Source organism: Lagenorhynchus albirostris, chromosome 6 (assembly GCF_949774975.1).
Source record: "Lagenorhynchus albirostris chromosome 6, mLagAlb1.1, whole genome shotgun sequence".
Classification (NCBI taxonomy): Eukaryota; Metazoa; Chordata; class Mammalia; order Artiodactyla; family Delphinidae; genus Lagenorhynchus; species Lagenorhynchus albirostris.
The window spans coordinates 69,754,828-69,779,644 of record NC_083100.1 but is presented as its reverse complement, the minus strand read 5'-3'; the positions used below and the strand labels follow the sequence as shown (position 1 = coordinate 69,779,644).

The 24,817-nt window shown below is 33.0% G+C and overlaps 1 protein-coding gene across 2 annotated transcripts in view; it reads left to right on the top strand.

Moving 5' to 3' along the window:
• Window positions 1-24,817, top strand: part of SLC4A10 (solute carrier family 4 member 10) — a 222,406-nt gene that overhangs the window by 86,196 nt on the left and 111,393 nt on the right. The window contains exons 5-8 of one of the 2 annotated variants that reach the window (XM_060151482.1): window positions 4,510-4,670; window positions 11,639-11,827; window positions 21,722-21,810; window positions 22,793-22,882. In XM_060151482.1, coding sequence (XP_060007465.1) covers window positions 4,510-4,670; window positions 11,639-11,827; window positions 21,722-21,810; window positions 22,793-22,882 — 529 coding nt within the window. Of the gene's footprint in view, window positions 1-4,509; window positions 4,671-11,638; window positions 11,828-21,718; window positions 21,811-22,792; window positions 22,883-24,817 lie in introns of both variants that reach the window. The other variant, XM_060151483.1, reaches the window with a different exon arrangement.

Genomic DNA, 24,817 nt, shown 5'->3' with positions numbered 1-24,817 from the left:
AGATCTACATAGAGGTAAAAAATATTAATTTCAATCTAAACTTCACAGTGTATACAAAAATTAATTCAAAATTAATCATAAATCTAAAACATAAAGCTATACAACTGTTAGAGAAAACATAAGAGAAAATCTTTAGGACCTAGGGCTAGAAGATGAGTTTTTAGGCATGATACCAAAAGCACAATCTTTTGAATAAAAGAAAATATTCTTAAATTGGACTTCACCAGAATTAAAAACTTTTTGCTGTGAAAAATCCTGTTAGAGGATGAAGACAAACTACAGACAGGGAGAAAATATTCGGAAACCATATATTTGACAAAAATATTATATCTAGAATATGTAAAGAACTCTAAATGTTCAACAGTATGAAAACAAATCAATTGGAAAAATGGGCCAAAAAAAGGCCTTTCAAAGAAGAGATACACATGGCATATAAACACAAAATGGTGTTCAACATCATTAGTCATTAGGGAAATGTAAATTAAAACCCCTATGAGATACAACTCACACCTAATAGAATAACTAAAGTAAAAAAAAAAAGTCATAATAGCAAATGCTGGAGAAGATGTAGAGACACTGGATCTCTCAGCTATTGCTGGTGTGAATGTAAAATGGTAGCACTGCTCTAGAAAACAGTTTGATAGTTTCTTATAAAACTAAGCATGCATTAGTAAATATGACTCAGCAATCACAGTCTTGGGCATTTATCCTAGAGAAATGAAAACTTATGTTCACACAAAACCTCTACATGAATGTTCATAGCAGCTTCATTTGTAATCGCAAAAACCTATAAACAACTCAGATATCCTTCAATGGGTGAATGGTTAGATAAACTTTGGTACATCCATACAGTGGAATACTTTTCAACAATAAAAAGGAACAAACTATTGATATATACAACAACTTGGATGGATCTCAAGGACATTGTGTTTTAGTGAAAAAATGTCTATCTCAAAAAGTTGCAAACTATATGATTCCACTTACATAACATCCTCAAAATGACAAAACTATAGTGATGAAGAACAGATTAATGATTACCTGGGGAAAGAAACAGGGTGAAGATTGGGAATATAAAGGAAGCTCATTTGTGGTGATGGAACAGTTTTGTATCTTGATTATGGTGGTGGTTTTTACACACACACAAACACACGTACACCGCCCCCCCATATCTTCTCAAGATTCTTAGTCTAAATATTCCCTTTCAAAGGAACCAAGATAAAATGATGTAGATGCTTCTTTACTTATTTAATTATTTTCACTGTTATCTGTAATTAAAATTTAACTATAAATTCCCTTAGAAGAAGGGGTTGGATCATTTTGCGTAGATCAAGAAGCCCATGGATATTTAAAAATGAATTTATTATTAGCGTTATTACAACTTACAAACAATATTATTGTATGGGTCAGTCTATAGATTTATACTTAAGTAATTAAGAAACAATATGGTTTTTTAGTAATGTATCAACACTCTTTTCAGGATTTCTTGAGTGAAAATTTTAAATACAACATTTTAGTAGCAATTCTGTATAGAAAGATGACAGAAAGTACCAGAGCTCCAGAAAAGAGAAATCTATAGTCCCCCAAACAAAATTACACCCTTTTATGACCCTAATTCTTCTTTACCACACAACAGACTGGAAACTAGATTTCAAATCTAACAAGTTTCTTCAGTCAAAATAACACCAGCATAAGTGATGCTGTAAAGACTCCCTTCTTTTATTCTTTTTGTCTGAAAAACCACGTCATATGTGAGTAGTATATAAGGTGACAGAAGATTTAATAAAAGTTGTATCCACTCTCTTGGTACACCTTCTGTGGATAACATAAGATGAGAGGGAGAGAACACAGAACATTTTTCAACTTGAGATTTCTTCCAGACAAGAAGGAAAATTAAATGTTAAATCTGTTGTTTTCACTATAGGCTTTGGCATAAGATATCTTAGCTAAAAAAGTCCATAAATCCAACTGAAGTAATTGTATTATGGTAAAAAATGGGCACAGACTCTGGAGAAAAACAAGAACAGTTGGAGTTGATATGGTTTGACAAGGTTAGTGACTAGGTGATCCTGGACAAGTTTTGAATGTGTTGAATTTGTCTTATCATTTTACAGATGAGAAAACTGTGGCCCAGAGAAGTTGAAAGACTTTCCCTTGGTCACACAGCAATTTAGATATAGAGTAGGGCCCCAAACCTAGATTTCTTTTTATTCCCCACTAGTCCAATACACTTTCCACAGTACTATCCCATTTCAAAATGTCTGTCAAGAGGTTGATCCTTGGAGATATTGACATTCACAATGTTACCATATCCTTACTTTTATACCTGGCAAGAAATACTAGATTATTATATTTATCAAAAGTATATTCACTCTCACCATTAATTCTAATTAGGAACTTGATGCTGGTATGAATTGCTAAAATTTGTATCAGTTAGGATAGGCTAAATTATGCTAGAAAAAATATGCTGTAATTTCAAAAGCTTAAAATCACAAAGGTTTATTTATGGTTCATGATACATGTGCATCATGAATCAGTAGAGGCTCTGCACCACTGCACTTGTCGTTACTCAGAGACTCTGGATGATAGAACTGCCTACATCTTGAACATAGCTGGTGGCCACAGAGGGAAAAAGAGCTCCAGAGGGTCTCATCCTAGCAATGAAAAACTCCAGTCTGGAAGTGGCACAGATCATTTCTGCTCACAATTCTTTGTCAACAGTGGCCTCACCCAGTTAAAAGAAAGCCAGGTAGTGATATCCTACTCTTTACTAAGAAGAGAGGGAGAACTAGTTATAGTTGGTGAGCAGTATTAATGACCATCCCATGATCTGTGATGCATTATGGCCCTGTAAAGGGCTGAAAATCATTAAGATTCACTAATATGAAAAAATTCCCAACTGTGAAGACAAAAATACTCTATAAAATTGTCACCATTTGAAGAGATACTGTCAGTGATTTGTGCTTAAATATAAGTTTTTTCAACCTTCAAACATTCTCTAAACTTATGATAGGCATAAACATATGCCTGTAAATTTTTGGCAGGCATAACTGTTCTTCCGTACTAGTTTCCTTTTTACTTCCTGACGTTTTCGTCCTTGAACTCTGAGGACAGATCCATAGCTGTCTTTATCGTTCTTGGAACTCTACATACTAATCTTTCTGACTAGCCCTTTTGCTTAGTTTTTTTAGCTGGCCGATACACTGGTTCTTAACTATACAAGATGTCCTCTGTTGGAGTTGGAGTTGGATCATTTGATTACACAGAACAGCAATAAAATATCATATAGATAGGAAATTTGAGTGATATTGCATGGAGAGAGGAAGTTAGCGCAAAAGTGACAAGGAGAGAAAATATGAGGAAAATGGTGGGGGATGGAGAGAGGAGAGGCATTTAGGCTAGGCTTCATTAGAAATGGTGGAATTAATATGGTTATCTATTAAGATTAAAAAGCAAGTCCCTAAAAGAATAAGAGATTTAGTGCTAGTGCCAGAGCAGTAAAATCATCGATTTCTCTTTATCCCTTCCATTTATCTTAGTTAGAAACAATCTCAGATATTACTACTCATTTCACTCCAAGAAGGCAGTGGTCTCCCATTTGGCACCGTGTTATCAAGGTTCTTCTATTCTCTGGCCCTGGCAGGAACACTCAGGGAATGGGGGCTGAGCTCAGTTCTCATAGATTTAGCCCCTAGGAAGTGACTACAGTCACTAGATTTCATTCAAACAGGACTAATAAGTATTTTTCCTACAGAATAGTCCCCAAATTATACTAGCTTCCCTAAAAATCAAAGGGCAAAATTGTCAAGAGATTCAAATATTGTTTTAAGATCTCCCACTAAAAGAAAAATGAGTACTCTTTCATTTTCTTTTGCATTTTTTAACCACCGTTATCTTTCCATGTAGTGTACTCTTTATTTGTTCTACAACAGATTCCCTGTGACCACTGACTAAACATTTATATTGATATATTTTTTCAGTGCTAGAAAGATTAATTAAAAAAACTAAGTTTTTGTTTGTTTTAAACATATCTTTCAATGACAGAAAGAATGTTTGTTAAATGGAATTAAAATGAAATAAACCAGATGACTTGGGCTGGCTTTTACTTACTTCTGAAATCCTTGAAACCAAGAAGTAATGTGAATAGCTTTATACTTCTACCTTTTATTGTTGGGATAAAGATTCATTCATCTACAATGTAATATTCAATGTGCTGATAATAATATTTATTTGTAACTTGGGAAAATTTCAAAATTAGGTAATTTAATGCCTGAAGGGAGATCTCTTAAAGTGAATGCAATGCATGTTCTATGGAAATATTTTTGCCATAAATATCAGTGTCTTTATGGTAGTAAAATCATTTGTTTTATACTTATGGCTAAAATTCTTTTTTTTCATCTTGGAATGGCCTTCTTTTAATGTGCTTTGTTTTAAGAATAATTTTATAGCAGGGTAGTAGTGAAATAAAAACGTGTTACAAATTTTAAAAAATTCTAATATTTATTTGTATAGGTGGTTGAAGTTTGAAGAAGATGTGGAAGATGGAGGGGAAAGGTGGAGCAAGCCTTATGTGGCTACTCTATCACTGCACAGCTTGTTTGAGTTGAGAAGTTGTATTCTGAATGGAACTGTGTTGCTGGACATGCATGCCAACACTTTAGAAGAAATTGCAGGTACATCCTTTTTCCTCCTTAGTCTATTTCACACTTATGGGTACAGCTGATTTTTTTAATTCCCTTTTTCTTATAATTCTATACACGTGTGACCTTCAGGAAATTAATTCTCGTGATCAGTGTATGAGGCCTCAAAAATAACTTTGTTTTATCACCTCATTTAAGATAAAAGAAGTTGAATCTCAAAGAAATATGGTCTAACATGCCAGTGGCAAGTCTAGAACAAGAATCTATATACCTTGGTTTCCATTTAGCATATATTGTTTTTCACCATCATACGTAATGAGACTGTCACCATTAGAAAATTGAAGGAAAAATCCATAAAGCTAGAGATTGATTTTTTTCAATATTCAAATACATGAAATAGCCAAATGAAAAAGTTTCAGTAATTAGGAAAAATGTTAGCTTAGAGTAGAACAGAAAGGTATGGCCATTTATTTTAAACTGAATTAACAATCTTGAATTCCAGAGGAGGCCAAGTGAGGCAGTTTAGATTGGTTTATAATTGAAACTATGGCTTGTGTCTGGGATGAATGATTTGTACTAGAAGCCTATTATGGCTATATCACACAAGCAGTTATATTTAGGAAGCATCTTACTGTTACTCTGCAAATAAAAGCAAAGAACTCCTATATCTTTTCAGCTGGAAGACAAACATTTTAGTAAAAACAAAATAATACAAAAAAACCACGGAAATGAGTTTTGAAAGGGTATAAACGAAATGGTTAATGGAGATTTTTAAAAATAAAAACAAAGCTAGGACTCAGGCAGTTTTAAAAATTCCTAGTTCAGAAAAACATAAAAGCAGTTCCATGTGGAATTTATTTGTGGAGTAGAAAGACTTCAGAGAGACTTCAGTGTCTTAATTATATTGTAGAGATGGGAAAAAAACCCAAAACACTCTGTGTGTTTTTGGATCACATAAACGAGAAAATATTGTATTAGAAAAATAATGTATCTAATTTAATCTTCAGAATAACCTCATAAAGTAAGTGCATTCCCATATTTCAATAAGAAAATAGAAATTCTGAAACTTTCATGGTTCCAGTTCCATTTAAGGGCCTCTGACTCTAAGCTCCATGTTCCTTCTATTACACTACAACTACTGTCTGAAGAAAGAGATGGCTTGAAATGGTTGTTGTTAATTCCTTTAAAATTATTTATTTGGCTGTTGGTGCTGACAGGCATACATACATTGCAATATGTGTGAAAAAAAAAAGTAAGCATGGAGAGATATTTTGGCTCACAATATTAAGCACAAACAAAAATACACACACACAAAAAAACAGGAAAGATGAGCTTTCCTCCCCTCAGTTTCATACAACACTTATAAAGAGATTACACTTTAAAATACAGAACGAGAGCCTAAACGACGATATAAAGTTAAATACAGTATACTTTTTGGAAGAACACAGGATACAGTAACAGGTCACACTAAATCAAGACTTAAAGAAATGACTAACATGGAAATTAGCAAACTTCCTGAGAACGCTGGTATAGTAGCCATCCAATTCAATTTCCTAGCTTTACATTATGGGGTATTGCTGATACCCAATAAAAATTTTTATGTTTTAATTATGAATGAAATGGCTAGGTTCTTCCTAGTACTTTGCAGTTTAGGAAGCTCTTTTTAGTAATTCTACAACTATCTTTTTGATATTCAAAACAAACTTGGGGCTTAGTATTATTATTGTTATCCTTCATAAATAAAGTGACTCAGAAGGTTAAAGGTCTTGCCCAAAATAAGGAGTTTATTTCTGCTACTTATGTCATTGATGGCATTACCTTTGAAAATGGATTAATTCAAATGAGTTTTGGATTGGCTGTATGTAATGAAGCTGTCAAATTCCTCAACCAGGCAAAATTAGCCTCAGAAAATTCTCTTCATAGTTTTACCAGGCTTTAAATTTCTTAAAACATGTAATTTCTAATGCTTTCTTTAGGAATTTATTTCTACCAGGAAATATTCTCCGGTTATAATTTGACTAAAACTCTGTTGTTTATCACCTTAGCTTGGTTTTGTTGTCTAAACTTATGCTTCCTTTCCCTAAACCTGCCCTCTTCCCCAAGCTCAACTCTGTAGAATATGTAAAGGTTGTTAGCTCTGTTGAATCTAGCTTTTTAAAGCAAATTACATTTTCTAAGTCTATTCTTACAAATGAAAGTAGTTCAGTGGAAGTCTCAATATCCCAAATAGGTTTTTAGTATTCTTTCTTCTCCTCTAATTAGTCTGTATTTTTCTGCCTCCAAAGTAGACCAACTTTTTTAATGTCCCATTTTCAGTGTACAACAGTGTAAACTGCCATTCAGAAAAGGTCAGTAGTTTAGAGTTAACACCACGTAGAAAAATAGGATTACAAGTACCTGAGTTGATCGTTGTTTCCTTAGGTTCCTTTTCAATCATTAATGAGAAGAGATTCTCTCTCTTTGAGTAATTTTAATTTGGTGTATTTAATCCAAAGGTATTCATTTCTGCCCTCAATAAAAGCTCATTAATAAATTTTCTCTGATAGCTTGTAATTATTTTTATTGTTTACTTATTGATATTTTTACTTTGTGACAATTTAGCTGTATTACGAAGTTTGTAGTAAATGTTTTACATTTTGAAGACTTCTAACTTTGTATTTTCACATCCATTACTATATTTTATTATCACAGAAACCTTATGAGGTAGGGAAGAGACTATTTCCTACATTTTATAAACAGGTAAATAGAAAGTGATACATTACAGGTAACACTTGCAGAGATGGGAATAATTTCTTTTGATTAATCTATAATCATAAATTTTGTTTTTTTCTATTTCATGATAATTTGGGACCATAGTGATTAACTTTAAGACTTGGAACTTTTTCTTCACCTCTTATTTATCATACTTTTCTATATGTTAGGCAGTTGCTAATGTATTAGTCGCTAGTTTCTGTTTTGCAAAAGCTAGATATAATTGTTTATCTTTAAGGGCTCTAAGCCCTAGTCCTTTGCAAATGCACAGGCTCTGCAGCTTAATGTTTTCTAGACATTTCCTAGTAGAGGAATATGACCCAGATATTGTTTTAGAATGGTCAAGGATTTTTATATCAATGTTCTGATATGTTTTTAATAGACTCTTAAATAATTCTTTAAAGAGATTTTTGTAGACTTAGCAGGAGAAAATCCCATTTGTATCTGGCAGGTCTGTCAAGAATTTCTGGTGTAATTAAAGTAGGATTTTCTTTTGGATAAAGTTAATTTAAAAGTGTCTATTTCCCAATGCTTTAAGGAACTCAGAATAAATTTAAACTTCTTCCTTCAAAATATTACTTAACTTTTCAAATCCAAAATTCTCCAGTTATATTTTCTTATCCTGATTTATTCTGATATGTATATGTATAATTGTATTAAAAATGCTTCTCAATTATATTCATATAAATTATAGGAAATTTTACGGTTTATGTTAATCTCTTTTAAATTCAGCACTGTAAAGATTAATAATGGAAATATTACCTCTGTAGTGTGTCTACTTTAACCTATTGCTGTCAATGAGGGTAAGATATTAAAACCAAACCAAAGTTAGTACCATGGACAGATTAACAATCATAGTTCTCAACTCATTAAAACAACTCTTGCTGTTTAAAATCTTTCATCAAAGGAAAAATCCACAGTTTGCTCCACCGAATATAATCTGCAGATTTGGGAGTATGTTAATAGCCATATATATATATTTTAATGCCTATGCTATTACCATCCTTGGTCTGGAAAGTAAGTTTTCTTATGGTAATTTACATTTTTATTACATACACTCCTGTTAGTACTGTCAACCAAACTGTAAAATTTAGAACCCCCTATTGCCCACTTCTCCCCCAGCATCTCTGAAGACAATGGATTTTTAAGACAAAGCAATTATACGATCATCTTTAAAGAAGCGGAGATTTATATAGAGTCTATAAAATCTCATGGTCTCTAGAGGCTTTCGTTCAATAGTCAAATGGATTGATCATGACAAAATAATTGCCTGATTAAGATGAAAAGTATTTTTTCACTTTCTGAGGTTTTTCTACACAAATACTGCTAGTTTTTCTGGAGCCTGTTTAGTGCTAGAAGACTGCTACCAATTTATCCCTTTTCTTCTTGCTGCTTCTCTTATCATCCAGATCCTGGCATTGAGCTTTGGCAGGCTGGACTGTATTATTTAAGCATCATAGCCTGCTGAGATTGTTGGTCTTGACCAACAATGGCCCATTATCCTTTCTTACTTTTCAAGGTTAATACTAATATATATTATAGTGGTGAAGAGCACAATGTAAGTGATTAGTGAATCACACTCGCTTTGGTACTTAAATTTCACCTTAGCATAAGTTATATTCTTAAGCAAGTTGATTAACTTTTCCAGTTCATTAAGACATTGCTTGGTCATGTTATACCTTAGAGGAGTTTGCTATGTATTTCCGTGACTAATGAGCAGATGAGTGTTCTTTTCTATTTATCTTATGTAACTGTTTTATGTAAAGACGTTATCTCTGAAACACTTTGAAGCTAGTGACTTATTTTTCGTAGTGCTTAGGCCTGGAAAGATTGTGCTTTGATAAGAATGAAAAACTATAACCATGTGCATGTTTTATTACATGATTAATTTTTATTCTGATTAGAATATTGGACTGGGGATACATATCATGGTTTACAGAGGAAACTGCTGCATGATGGTATCCTTTTGGTGTCTGAATAATCTACTTTACAACTCCTATCATGAAGTATATAATGCATATTTTATATACATTTTTCCATCTTAGCAAGGTTGCAGTGTAAAGTCATGTATGTTGACAATTTATCATTTCCTTTATTTCAAACTAATCCAAGGGTTTTATAACTACTGATCTCAAAAAAACTGAGATATAAGTTTAAATATTCTACACTATCATACATTTTCAGAACTGGAAGAGACTTTGGAGGTAATTATAGTGGGCATTATGGCTGACTCCCAGACATTCATTCTACCTCTTTCCATTGTAAACAGCCAAGTGATAGAACAAAGTTGGCAAATTATGCTCTATATGCAACTATGGCCACTGCCTGATTTTGTTAGGCATGTGAGCTAAGAATGGTTATTATATTTTATATGACTGAAAAATAATAAAAAGAAAATCAATATTTTGCAACATGAAAATTATATGAAATTCTAATTTTAGTGTCCATAAAAAAGTTTTATTGAAACACAGTTATGGTAATTTGTGTACGTGTTGTCTATGGCTACTTTCATGCTATAAAAATGGAGTTGAGTAGTTGTGACAGAGATTGTATGGCCTGCAAAGCCTAAAATATTTATTATCTGGCCCATTACAGAAAAGGTTTGTCTACCTCTGGTTTAGGGAAATGACTCCACAGTGGAGGGCAGTTCTTGATTAGTCTAAGCCAACTGGGGAGCCCATCTTCTTTGTCAGTGATTGGCTCAGCATAGACAGGACTATGTCAGTTGAGCTTAGAATTGTTCCTGGGTAGGGGAAAAAGGACTTTTCTTTCAAGAAAAAGTCACAAAAAGGCAAAGAATCTCTGATATGAACAAAGATGTGTATCTCCTTGTTGCTGCTGGCAGCCACCTTGTGACCATAAGGAAAATAGCCTGAGGTTAAAGCTCACACCTCGAGGAGGGGGAAGCTGACAAAATCACAGAGAAATGGAGTTAAATCCAACCTAACTTTGATTTTTCTGTTATGTAAGCCAGTGAAATTTATTGTTTTAGATAGTTTGATTTGGGTTTTCTGTTATTGATAAATCCAACTTTGCCTCTGCTGGATACACTATTATAAAATACAGATAAATGATTTAAAACCAGCAAAAAATTTAAACCATGAGCCCATAACCTACTTAAAGGAAATCGCAAAGAAAATCTTGTACTGGGAAATATTTACTGAGGGCCTCAATATTCCAATCAGTGCATTAGGTGCCTTATGTCCTGGCAACAATGCTGTTATGAGATAGCTATTACCTCTGTCTTAGAAATAAGGACACTGCGACTATTCAACTTTACAAGGTCACACAGCTGGAATGTGGGACAGTGATCCAAGTCTGTTTCCCCAGTCGTTTCCTTTTCACACTGAAGGAAAACATTATTTGGAAAGGAGGATTCTGCTAATTTTCAAATCTTCAGTGTACTCAGTGGGGCAGTGGGAGACAATGCATTGTAATCTGTTTTGCATGAGGAGTTAGCACCTCAGAAAATCAAATAGAGTTAATATTTGATAATATGAACGCAGATTAATTACACTGAGGTTTATTGAGGTGATCTTTGTATTACCAAGAACTCATCTACTCATTTTCTAGGCATTTCTGACACATATGGTAAATATCAATCTGCTTAGTTATAGCCTTCTGAAATCTCACCTTTTATTCTTTGTTTTATGGGTATAGAAGGTTTTCTAAAATATAAACACATTATCAAGGAAGGTTTGAGAGGACTGACTTTATATTAATGTGAAAGAATTGTTTACTCTCCAAATGCAACCAGCTGGGTAGTTGCCTAAGCCTCCTTGCATCAGATTTTAACCGATGGACTTAAGGAAGAAACATGGAAATTATTCTCTACTAGAAAAAGGGAGGAAAACCATATTAAAATATATGTATGAGGCTTTTTAATTTTAAACATGCTAATCATATTTATATTACTCCTGATACTATTCCCTCTCGTCAGTGTGAATAATGGAGAACATAAAGCACTTTGTTCTCGATACAACTATTCCTGTTTGAAAAATAAAACTCCATAAGATCATTACATATTTAAAAATGAATGGTTTATTTTCCCAAATCTTTCTTGTGTAGCATTTCTACAAAGAAAGACAAACTTCTGTTTCTAAGACCATACTTAGAGATTTTTTAAAGGAATTCATTCCTATTTTAAGAGGAATAATATTATCTAGGGTATGCATATTTGGACTCAGTGGTTCACTACTGGAACATTACAGGAAAGCTGTGCTCATTTTCTTTCTACCTTCACTCTTCAGATATGGTCCTTGATCAACAAGTGAGCTCAGGTCAGCTCAATGATGATGTACGCCACAGGGTCCACGAGGCACTGATGAAACAGCATCACCACCAGAATCAGAAAAAACTCACCAATAGGATTCCCATTGTTCGTTCCTTTGCTGATATTGGCAAGAAACAATCAGAACCAAATTCCATGGATAAAAATGGTAAATATTTCTTTATTATATTCTTATCGTTTATTATAGTTGTCTGAAATATCAAAGTCCTTTAAAATATGTCTTACTTGAAAATGATCTATTGAAATTCAGATTGTTGTGGTAGAATTGTTTCTTTTCATATTCATGTATTGTTTTATTATCAGGCATCAAACTGTAGAAATTTTATTAACAAAGATTTAAAGTTTCCTGAAAGGCTCATGAAAGAATGCAAGGAAAATTTTATCTAATAAGAAGTTATACACTCAAATGTAGTAAACATAAACTGAATGTCAATTGCATCACAAATAAGGCTCTAGTCTTTGTCTCATAGCTTGAGAATGTAATGCAATGCTTTGACGTAAGGTCTTTTAGTTAAAATGAATAATGATCAACATTTAGTGATTGTGGAAAAAAAGATATTGGCTTCATGTTGCTCATGGTCAACAAATCCCTTTCTAGATTACAGTTGAAAAGAGCAGCTAGTGCATTACTTGTGTCTCTACATATATTAAGCCTGATTTCTAGTTCATGGGCTCATCGCTCTTTGCAGTACTACATCATCAATAAGAGCCTCCACACTTACCATCTTGGCTCACCAACATAGATGAGCCATTATCATTTGATAGTAAACAACCATTGATAGGAATTGATAGAAAACAATCATTGTTTTCTAGCAGTCATTCATGACTTACTCCTTGGCAATCATGAAGCAAAAACAGTGTTTCTAATTGTTTTATCCTTTCTTCTGTATTTTGTTCTCTCTTTGCATCCATTTGACCCTTCATCTTTTACATTAAGGAAGTTGCTTAGAAATCTCTTATCACTCATCCTTTCCATCAGTCTTGTGAAGGAAAATGAAGTTATCATGAGGATGACATGAATTGGTTACACTTCCGCTAGCTATAAAAGTTCCCAGTTTTAAAAGATACAAATTAATGAAAAGTAATTTCAAATGTTTTACTAGAAAGACTCCGATTTCCACAAATAGACTAAGCATGTGTATTGACAGCATGGACTTTATGTAATTTCACTCCTATTTTCAAAAGCTTCAGAGATGCTTTATATACAAATGCATGAAAATGAGGTTTTTTTCAGATTCTGCTTTATATGGGAATTTTTACCAGTTTTCATACTACTGAATCAAATATGCACACGTAGAATAAATACTTTAATAAATAAATAAAGATGGTTAGATGTACTGTTGTCTCAGAACACAGAACTAGTTCTAAATAATTTTTGAAATACTCATTTGATTTTTTAAAAAACCCTTCAATGACTGAATGTGTAAATCGTTGTTATATTGAAGACTCTGTAGTTGTGCATATATTAAGTTCAATAAAAGTGTTATGAGTGCTTTATGGTATATACCAACTTGTATTTGTAGATCCCACTGGATATTTTGAGGATTTATAACTTGCTTTGAATTACATCATGTATTTAAAATATATTCATATTCTAAATCACAATTTGCTTTAAAATATGTTATATATGAAAATGATAAAAGGAAGCTTTTATATTCTGAAACTTATTATAAATATAGTACTTTTATTATGCTTACAATACTAGCATATATTTGATATGATGATATTAAGAAAACAGATTAAGATATTTACGAATTTTGACTATGGACTTATGTCTATGTGATTCTAAAGACCTTATTAAAATATTCTCATTAACTAAATCTCTATGAATGCAAGCACATTTTATAAAAATAAACTTCTGCCTTTATTTCATTTACCTTTACTGGAAATCAGACCATAAAATATATGTCTATGAGAATGTTATGTGTTTATTCAAAGATGCAAGGATTTTGGGTTGTGAACTAGCTGTATATCTCAAACTTCACTGGGGATAACGTTTACTATCAAATGGTTTTATTGCATTATGTTTTTGGAGGGAAGAGGGTACTGAATTCACTGGATGAATTGTTTTTTTTAATGTCATGTAGACCTGGACACACTGCTTGTTACAGCTCTAAACTTTCATTAAACATAAGAAGAGGTGACAGAATTATAGCTTTAAATCGTAAAGTCCACATATAGATACATATACATACAGAGTTTTGTTTTTTTTTTTTTTTTATTTAATTTATTTTTGGCCGCACTGGGTCTTCGTTGCTGCACGCGGGCTTTCTCTAGTTGCCATGAGTGGGGGCTACTCTTCCTTGCGGTGCATGTGCTTCTCATTGCGGTGGCTTCTCTTGTTGCAGAGCATGGGCTCTAGGCACGCGGGCCTCAGTAGTCATGGCACGAGGGCTCAGTAGTTGTGGCTTGCGGGCTCTAGAGCGCAGGCTCAGTAGTTGTGGTGCAGGGGCTTAGCTGCTCCGCGGCATGTGGGATCTTCCCGGACCAGGGCTTGAACCCGTGTCCCCTGCATTGGCAGACAGATTCTTAACCACTGCGCTACCAGGGAAGTCCCCAGAGTTTTTCTGAGAGCCTACTTTTTGTCCTATTCAGGCAATTGCTTAGTTTTTCTGAAAACTAGAATATGAGTAGTTCTGAAATGATTCTGTCACCATCTGTACAATCAGCCTTTATCTGAACACATACAGATCCTTTTGAGGCATACATTAAGGTAATAAAAACTTGGAAACATTTCTAATAAGATTCATATATCCAATTAAGTATTGTTGTAGAAGTGGTTTCCTAAGCCTAGGCTTATAACACCTCCTTGTGACTCTGTTTTGCTTCCTCAAACACTTTGCATAATTATGTGTGCTAAGAATTCTGAAAATGTGAATAGACTTCACCAATTTAGAAATAAATCTCCTATCCAGAAGTGAAAAGAAGTGTGAAAGACCTTTATTACTAAGGTTCTCAATCTACTCATGAACTCTAACAACTGATAAACTCTAGATAAACAAACAAATCAAAATTCATAGCTGTAAATATAGATTTGACATTCTGCTTCAAAATATGCAGTAGAGATTTAATCTTTTTGTGCAGTAGTACAGAGAGATACAGAAGGATTTCAATACATCCAAAATGGTAAAAATAATATTCCCATTATTAAAAAAAGAAACTCTTCAGTAGAGTATATCAGGCAAAAACTGACCTGTTTTAAAAATTAAGATTATAGATTAGGAATTAAATAGAGTGAGTATCTTCTAGAGACTTGAAAACAGAAAACATTTTCCTTGCCAAGCATAGGGACGGAAATAACCCCCCTCTTGTTTAATATACCTTTTACTTTAGAAATGAAGCAATTGAAATTCCCTCAGAAAACAAACTGATGCTTATATACAGAACTCTAAAAGAGTCATATAGAATAAAGTTCCTACTTCCTTAGTTGACCTGTTCCTTGAACATGCTACCTTGGTAGTAGTCCCAAGGGTTAAACATTCACATATTTCAATCTGAAGACCAAATGGGGTTCTTTCCCATTTTATAGGTTAGATTTACAAGATAGTGATTTTCTTGCTTCTCTCCTCCACCTGCACTATTTTGTTCATTACATTTTTAGTGCTTTGTGATAATTTGTCAATCCCCCCTCCAAATACGCTAGCTTAACTACTTTGTATAATTTTTTCCTTGGTGTACTGCACATTCTCTTAAGGGCTAAGATGCCGGATGCTATGGGTTCACCAGGCATTTTTAATGCCACCATGCTGTGTTTAACTTTCACGTTTCATTAAGCATCAAAACTGTGGGAATTAAGTGTCTGATTCTGACGTTTCAATAAAAAGTGATAGCTACATTTGGCAAAGGAACAGCAAAAAAATAATAGAAAAATCATATCTTCTTTAACATTAGAACTCTGAAAAGGATGTTGTGGAAACTACTTAAATATATCAAGAATATTTGAATAATTTCTTGAAACTAGAAGGACTTTCTAAAATAAAAATAAGACTTTTGTTTTTAGTGATCTAGAAAGCAAGATATACCAGTATTTGTATTCATCATTTAGGTCATATATTCGATTGTATTTGAGACTTTGGCTTACAAATCTACTCTAAAATATTATTATACTTTTGATAACCTTTACATTAAAAAAAATAAGACTCAGTTTCCTTAGGTGTAGGGTGTCTTCATTCCACTGTTTCCTTTAGTAATAATTCTAACTCTATTTCTTTTCCTCACATATCTTTTCTCTCACCTATTCTGAGTACTTTCCAGTTGTCCCTTTTATTTAGGATCTTAAAAGGAGTTACAGAGCGGAAGGTGTCTGACTTACTTTCAAAACTACAGGTTACTGGAGAACATTTAGATTTGGAAGGATGGGATGACTTGACTCTTTAGGCCTGCATAGATTTTAGCCTTAAAGTAATGTACACTTCTGTATTGTGAATGATTTTTATTTATGGCTTTTGAAAATCAGTTTTATGGCTTTATAATTGTGTCTTTTCACAAATGCGGTACTTTTTTATTTTCAGATGTACAATGTTTTATGTGTGTTTAGATATTTATATGCTGTCTTATTTTTTAAATACTGTGGTCTCATAAATAAGATATCAAGAGTTTAAAAAAGTATTTCTTATAATGTTTTATCTTGAAGAAAATAAAGCTCAAATAATAATTCTTAGAATTACTTGAAAGAAAACATTTAAAAACTCATGTAGATGATAGAATTAAACATTATATAATAAAGGTGTTTTCCATTGTTCCAAAAAAAAATCAGGATGACATTGTTGACACAGCTGGTGGGTCTGTTGAGAGACTGTATTGTTGCTACTGAGTTTTGGAATCTCAAGACTAAGTCTTAACAGCAAAAATATTTCTAGTATGATGTGTTTAAATTTGTTATTTCTTATCTTACATTAATTATTTTCAGGCATACCAGTTTTTCTCCAACTTTAATTGTGTGCATACTTTCATGTTTTTGAAGTATAGCTGACCTAATCAACATTTTCTAAATATTTAGCCTTTCTTTCTTCTTGTTTTCTATTCCCATGAATAAATGTATTGTTACACATGTATGTAACTTTGTCATTCATTTTTATATTTCTTTATTTTGCTCTGTCTTGTGTCTGTCTCTAACAGGCTCATCTCATCTCTGTACCTCCCTCATCTCCTACCCTTTGGGTACTCTAAATGCGTTGAAGGTTTCTGAGGTAGTGTAAACCAGCTTGGTCTCTAGGTTAATAGTAATGTACCTTCATGTCTTCATCCCAGTTTCCTTCTATTACACATGATTTTCAGTGGATTAAGCAGTAGCAAATACTGATATGCTTCAGTGGTATCTTATTCTCCTATTGATTTGAATTTGGCTAAATAGAAATTTAAAAGCTGCTGTTTTATAATACTTATATATGTAATTTATTTAAAGAGGAAGAAAACTGTAAGTAAGGACTTGAATTAATGTAATTTTAATACATTTTTTGAGAACATATTTATGGTTGTCTTTCAATACCGAGATGCTTTAATGATACTGACACTACTTAAAGTAGAAAACAGTAATTCTGACATAGTCTCATGCTCTCCCCACAACTTTATAATGAGGGAAATGACTCTGCCAGTTTTGCAATGGACTTGGTGAAAAATTTTTTGTGTAACAAGCAGAAAAGCAGAGCTTCCATTTTCTAGTTAGAGGTTGCTTGAATTACTCTCAGTTTTCTCCTGTGCTTGCCCAAATCTTTTATGATTTGCCTTGGAAAAGTACATGGCCTATAATAACTTTATATCTAACTTATATATGATCCCTACATGGAGGTCCAGAGGAAAAAATGAATTCATGACTCAAAGGAAAATTAACTCAAGCAGTTGCTGATATGAATACTATATAATATGCACTTTAATTGATAAGATGTATAACAAATATTGGAATTTTGGATTTAAGATGGTGAACTCTTTGAGTTTAAAAGGTTGGAAAAATTAAAATATATGGTAAATATATAAGGATGATGTTAGGTTTCTCAAATGTTTACATTTAAATAGTCATGAACATGTCTCAATTAATAATAATAGTGTCCAATTTTCATTCGTTTTTGAATAATTTACCCTGAATATAATAAAGTTTTAAGTTAATAAATGTCTCTTTTTGGATAATCATCTCAATTTCTCAAAGTTATTTAGATATTAACAGATGTGATTAAAAATTGTGATGACATTTACTTATAGAGTATATTAGTACGGACAGTGATGAGTGGGCGTAGTGAAGGCAATATAAAGAAATAGGCAAAAATATGTATGTTCAAAAGCATTGTGGCATATTGATGAGAAAAATTATCATAAAAAATAGCATTCATAAAACTTCCACACATATATGGGAATTCTAAATCCTAACTTTATACTATTTTGTCTTGGAGGGGGGAAAATTCTAGCAAATTCTTTGTTATCCTTTTAGGACACATATTCACTTTCTGGCTGAATGTAAAGTCCTGTACCTGAAAATTGTCTTCTGTGAACTAGTATTGTTTTAGGTATCAATGAGAAAATAAGAGATGCCCTTTCAAAACCTAAATTTACTGATTCTTCTTATATAATAGTATTTGAGTTAATGAAAGTCATTTTGAAATCTAAGCCCATCACCTTCTTCTGAAAGGCAGTGATAACTGGACTAAACCAAAGAAATCTAAGTGTTTAGACAGAAAAAGATTATAGTTGATAACAGAATTATAAAAATTATTTAATTTATGAAATTTCCGGTAGTTAGACTATAATTCATGCGCAGGCTTTAGATGGATAGGTAGGTAGGTAGGTATGTAGGTAGGTAGGTAGATGAAGCAAATAAAATTTTAAGCTTTGTTTAAAGCCTTCAAGTTATTCAAAATAACCCAAACCAAACCTCTCAGTTTAATTTTTAAATAATAATACCTATGCATTTTTCAGGTTTTCAGTTACTGCCTTGAAAGTATACACATTTAATGTGTTGTTTCATTTTAACAAATTAACATACACATTGAGAAATAAGATTTGGAGTACTTTTTAAACTTTGATGAGATTAAATGTATTTACTAATATTTAGCTATTATCTCTGAAATAAAAGAGATATCAAACTTGTGGTTTATATTCCTATGTGATAGGCTGGTAGTTTTTACGCTTTTTTCCTGCAGTGGCATACATTCTATGCACATACCTAGAATCTAGAACTAGCAGGGAAATTTCTGTCATCTCGTATGTCTCCTGCTAGTTAAATACTCTCCACTAGGTCATTATCCGTATCACTTAAAATAGTCATAGAAAATATTTTTCAAATCCCTTCCTGATGATCAACTTTATGAGGTAATATTTTGTAAAATTTTCAGAACAAGAATAGCATTGAACAATAAATCTCAAATATATTAATACTTACAAGAGGAAATACAAGTGCCAATGTTTTAAACATATCTCATGAGCTGAAGGTAATTTATGAAATATTCTGCTTTTAAAGTATATATGTGAAAACATAGGCTATCCAATTTCTTCAAATCTTAAGTTACAGCATATTTTCTATCCAATGAAATCTCTTCAAAGTTGATGAGTTTGTACTGGGTTGACTATTTTTGTATGTTTGCTGATTGAGTTAGATAATTGTTCTTCCATGTAGTTTTATATCACATGAAATAAGTTATTATAAGAAAGCAGATATATGTTTATTTAATTTAGCCATGCCTTGAATTTCACTGTTCAATTTTACAGAACATTCAGTAAATTTAGGTTTAAATATATCTAATGTTCTAACTCATGAAAATATGGAGAAATGATGTGAAACTGGTGATTGAAGACATCTGTTAGTAGCACAAATGCATTATGTAAAAGGTTTTTTTAAAACTAGTTATTATTTTGAGAATGATATTAAATGGCTGCTAATGAACAGTTCACAGTCATAGCTGCACGCTGCAGTTAGAAATGGGAGAATGAAAATAACTGGTGCAGCTTAAGTTTGTCACTTCTCTAAAGTTAATATATTTTTTTGGAATTCACTGTAATCAGAATTGGTGTTGCAATTATACTCCAATAAAGATGTTAAAAAATTATAACTTTTATATACTTATAAAATTATACTTTATATTGATAGATGTGTCACTTTAGAAATTGTTTAGGATTGTATTACTCTCAGATTTTTATGTTCTAAATCTATGTCATTTATAGAAGTGTTGTATCATGTAGGGTCAATGATCAATTCTACTGAACTGAACTCCCTCTCATGGTCTAGGGTAAGACACTCCCCCTATAGGTCACAAAAGAGCAGAATATCCTTAAAAAAAAAAAGAATTTGTGTACATGGTTTAAGGTGAATTTGCTTTTAAAATCATTTGAAAAATCTTCACCAAATGTATTACTTTACTTTGTTTAGTGAAAACAAATATTTAAATTTTAGAAGAATCTTAAGCCCATTACTCTCTGGCAATATAACAATTTTAAACCATAAAAAAATTGTACCTATTAATAAATGACCCCTGCCTGAGAGGCTTAATAGTTCAAAAAGCCAAATTATAGTAATATTTGAAAGTAAATTATCAGTGTTTTAAGTCACACTTAAATTCTAGCTAACAAAGAATAAGTGGATTTCAAGAGAATTTAAAGAATTTAAAGAAGAGGTATTTGTGTATACACTAGCAGTTTAGAGAAATTCAGTAATTGGAGAAGATGAAACTAAAGGTAAACTTGGAATAAAGTTGGGATTTAGGCAGGTAGAGGGAAGAGCTAGGCAGAGAGAAGAGTAAATATTCCCATCTAAGACAAGTGAGAATAAGAGCAGTATTTTTGAGTCACTGAGTTACGGTTATAAAATATGGTCAAGGCTTCAAAGCTGGGTTGTCATTACTTGTATTACAGTAAAAGTAACAAGTGAGGTTGGAGAGAGGTTAGGGAAAAGAGAGATACATGTGAAATTAAGCAAGCATCGTTAACTGTTATAATTTAATTGCTAAATATGGACAGATTTCATATAAGTTGTGATTGAAAAGACTGTTTCATATTTAGTGAATAATGGAATGTAATTACCCTTGGTTAGCTGTTGTCACATTCTCAGCTGTACTGTCTACTTAACTAATATCATAATCTTTCTTATAATGGAGAAAAGGCTACAAAATAATTAAGTTGCTTGTTAGTGTTAATGGAAAACAAATACAATTCAAATTTATTGATCTCTTGTCATGCAGACCAATATCAGTATGCTTACACAATTGAATAGTGAGAAGCATAATATCATATTCACAGTATTCATAGTATATGAGGTAAAGGTATTTCTAACTAAACCTCTCATATAGAAATCTCTAAAAGTTGTTGCCAAAGAATTTTTTCTCTTTGGTTTGTTTTTTCAGATGCAGTAGAAGCTATAAATATGCTATGTACTTTTCACATAAATATTCGCCCTTTAAAAAACAACATTACATTTGGGCTTCCCTGGTGACGCAGTGGTTGAGAGTCCGCCTGCCGATGCAGGGGACACGGGTTCGTGCCCCGGTCCGGGAAGATCCCATGTGCCGCGGAGCGGCTGGGCCCGTGAGCCATGGCTGCTGAGCCTGCGCGTCCAGAGCCCGTGCTCCGCAACGGGAGAGTCCACAACAGTGAGAGGCCTGTGTACCGCAAAAACAAACAAACAAAAAAACAACAACATTACATTTAAAATTCTTCAGTCTGAGCTTAAATCATAAGAGTTGTCTATCTTGTCATAAATACACATATGCATATACATATATATCCCAATAGTTTTGGATAAAATTTAGAAATCACTGATGTTTCAAACCCATGATTAGATTAAAATCTTTTTGTAGCTGTTCTTTCTTCATAAAGAATAACTATTTAGTTATAGAGTCTTAATCTGAGAATTAGTTTACATTTTCTTGACTGAATTCTCCCGTTTCTATCTGTAACTGATAAATAAGAATATTTGTATTTATATATATCTATTTATATTGACCCTTCATGCTTACTTCATTAAGAAACCTATGTTGGTTTAGTTTAATTCATATTTCACGCAATATGTCTAGAATTATGTAAGTAATTGTTTGTGTTCTGTAATAACAATCTCTTTTAGCAGGTCAGGTTGTTTCTCCTCAGTCGGCTCCAGCCTGTGTTGAGAATAAGAATGATGTGAGCAGGGAAAACAGCACTGTTGACTTTAGCAAGGTAAGCTTTTCTCCCTCTCATTTAAGGAAGCGTCTGAGTTATTACTAGAAATTATCAACCATTTTAAGAGGTGTTGACACAATTTTTTTTGCATGCACATTTGTTTTGTTTCTTATCCAAAGCTTGATATTGTTACAGATAATGTTAGCATTTAAGTTCACATGTAATGTTCTGCCTATTCACAAAACCAAACGTGTAAGTTTTATGCATAGTCTTCAGGTTTCAGCCACTTGGTGTGATGCATCTCTTCCAGTAAAAAAGATTACTGGACTTCACAGAGAATTTAACAGAAATTTATTGTTTAAAACTTTTGCTAGTTTTTTTTTTTCAAAATAATTTTTCCTCTATTTGTGGAAAAGCAAATCATGTAACTTAAGGCTTCACTGTCGTGATTCAGAGAAAGGCATTAGTATTAAGAAACACTAGAACATAGTAAGACTGAGCAGAGTTTTGAATAAAAACATAATAAAGACTGACTGTTGAGGGATCCATCTAATTGGAGACAATTCAGATGAAATCATTTATTTGAATGTATTCTAAGAAAATAATGCATGTGGAAATAATGTGCTTTTCTCAGCAAATTCCTGACATCCTATATGTGCTATTGCAGGCAGTGGCAAGCTAACACTTGATCAGGAAAGAAGAGTTTTAATATTGACCAAAAATAGAGTCAACACCTTTCTTTATCTGAGTGGCTGAAACAGTAATCACTCCCAGTAATTTGTTTTTCACAAGGTCCTTAGCACTCCCAAGGATTGTAACAGTGGGAGGAGGTGGGAATGGGAGGCAGTGTATAGGAAGTTGCCTGCATCAAGCTTCTGAAAAGGTTAATAGCGATCAGCTCCTTGCTGCTGTTTCAGAATCCCTCTGCCAGTGCCAAAATGGTCTAGGTCCAGTCCTGTGCATGCTCTCCCTCTGGTGCCTGGTGGAGTCTCTGTGGGAGCATGGTGTACCAGCTTAAGTCTGTTAATTATGCGTGCAGGGCCTGGGAGGCCAACAAAAGGGGCATGCTAGTCCATGTGGGATGAAACAAAGGCATGAAAAAGGACCTCCACACCAGCAAGAGAGAGAGGTGAGGGCACACTCGGGCTCTGTTTCTACAGTGGTTCAAAGCTCATCTCACTGTATGGAGGCATGTGATTCAAATATTAAGCCAGTTCAAATGTATTCCATTTCCTCTCCAAAAAATATCTTTTTAAAGCATTACATCTTCATTCATCTGCAAGTTGGAATATAATTGTCGCAAACTGCCATACATTTATTTTCTGATGTTCTTCATTTGAAATAGGATCTTAAAAGCAATGACATAAGAAGTTTCTTACTTATTTGTGCAGGCATTAACAGTATAACAAGAGCACAGTGAACATTCTCAAAAACAGTGATAATAAATCCCATCCTTTCAAATAATTAGCTTTTACCTTTTTTTAAAGGATATAACCCTTTGACACTGAATTTTATATCTCAATATCATTTTGCTTTTAGTTGTCTGACCTAGTTTTGCAGCCTTCAAAAATGCTTCAGTACATTTGAAAGAAAATGAATATAGCCAATTGGAGACAGTAGTCTTATTTTCAGCGCTCCTAGAACAATTTGAACTATAGAAGAGTGAAAAATAGGGCTTCTTTTCTTTAATCCTTTTCTTCCTTATTGCATTTCAAATCACTGGACTGCTCCAGTTTTTAATGAGAAAGTTAAATTTCTACAGCCCTCTACTCAGTGCCAACCATCTATATTTCTTAGTCTCCTGTCCATAGCATGGCACATTGCAAAGAACATGCTTTTGAGAAGGAGCATGGGATCCTAACTCTAGCATTTATAAGCTATCTAATCTTGGAGGAGTTCTCTGACTCCATCTTTCTCATTTGTAAAATAAGAATAATATCTATTTATAATTTTGGGGGGAAGATTAAGTGAGAGAATAGAGAGAGAGAGCCTGGCAGAGTGTTGGGCTTATAGCAGGTGTTCAATAAAATGTGGCTACTATTATTATTGTTGTTGTTGTTGATATCAGTGGGAACAGCAGTGTCAGAAGTAAACACTAGACCAGAATTTAATATGTTTTGGCCCCCACTGGATCTCCAGTGCCTTGAACAGTGTTTGGGATGTACATGTTGAGTGAATCCTATGAGGTTCAATATAATTTAAGCCTTCAGCTCTGGATTTTTTGGGGGTTTTTTTTGAAAAACAAAGTAATACTTCTTACCTTATAACCTGGAAGGACAGAGTAGTAGGACTTGGAAAGAGCAAATGTAATGCATCATTATGGAAACAGATTTTAGTGCCAGATTTTGCAGGTACATGAGTTAAGGTTTTTGAGCCTAATGATTTCAGTTTGGTAGTAAATTTATCAAAATGAATCTATCAGTTAGTCTACAGATTACTTTGTTTATTTAAATAATTTAAGTTTTACTATGTAGATTCCAAACCCCAGTAGAATTTTGAGATGTTAAGGGAAAAAAGTCCTTTTTCATTTCATGTGACTTGATCCTATGTTCTGTCTACATTCAAACTATATATTTTTAACCCTTCCAGTGGTTAGGCCCATCAAACTTATTCGTTTAAGGAATGTTTGAAAACATGATCTGAACTGTCAGGTTTTTTGATTCCTATAATGCTTTTGAAAAGCAGATGTGTTATGTTTTTAAACTGACAGGTAGAAATGGCTATTTTATTATTTCCCAAATGTTGGCAATTCCTTTTATTTCAAATGACTTAAAGAAACTTCCACATTATTTTCTGTGTAGAAAGAACTCTCTTCTGCATCAATCTTTAGTATGTGAAATGTGAAGAGTTGCATTATTAAATCCTAGAATTGTAGGAAACCTTAGAAATCTCATTTAGAAAGTGAGAAAGCTGAATCCCAGGTTAAGAGAGCTGCTCAAGATCACTGGTTGGTTAGTGTCACAAGACCATTTCTCCCCAGGGAATTTCTATCACTTTCCTTGTACTTTCTATAATGAGCTTAAGACTTAAGCTTTCTCCCTAAAGACCCATCTGCATTTCTTTC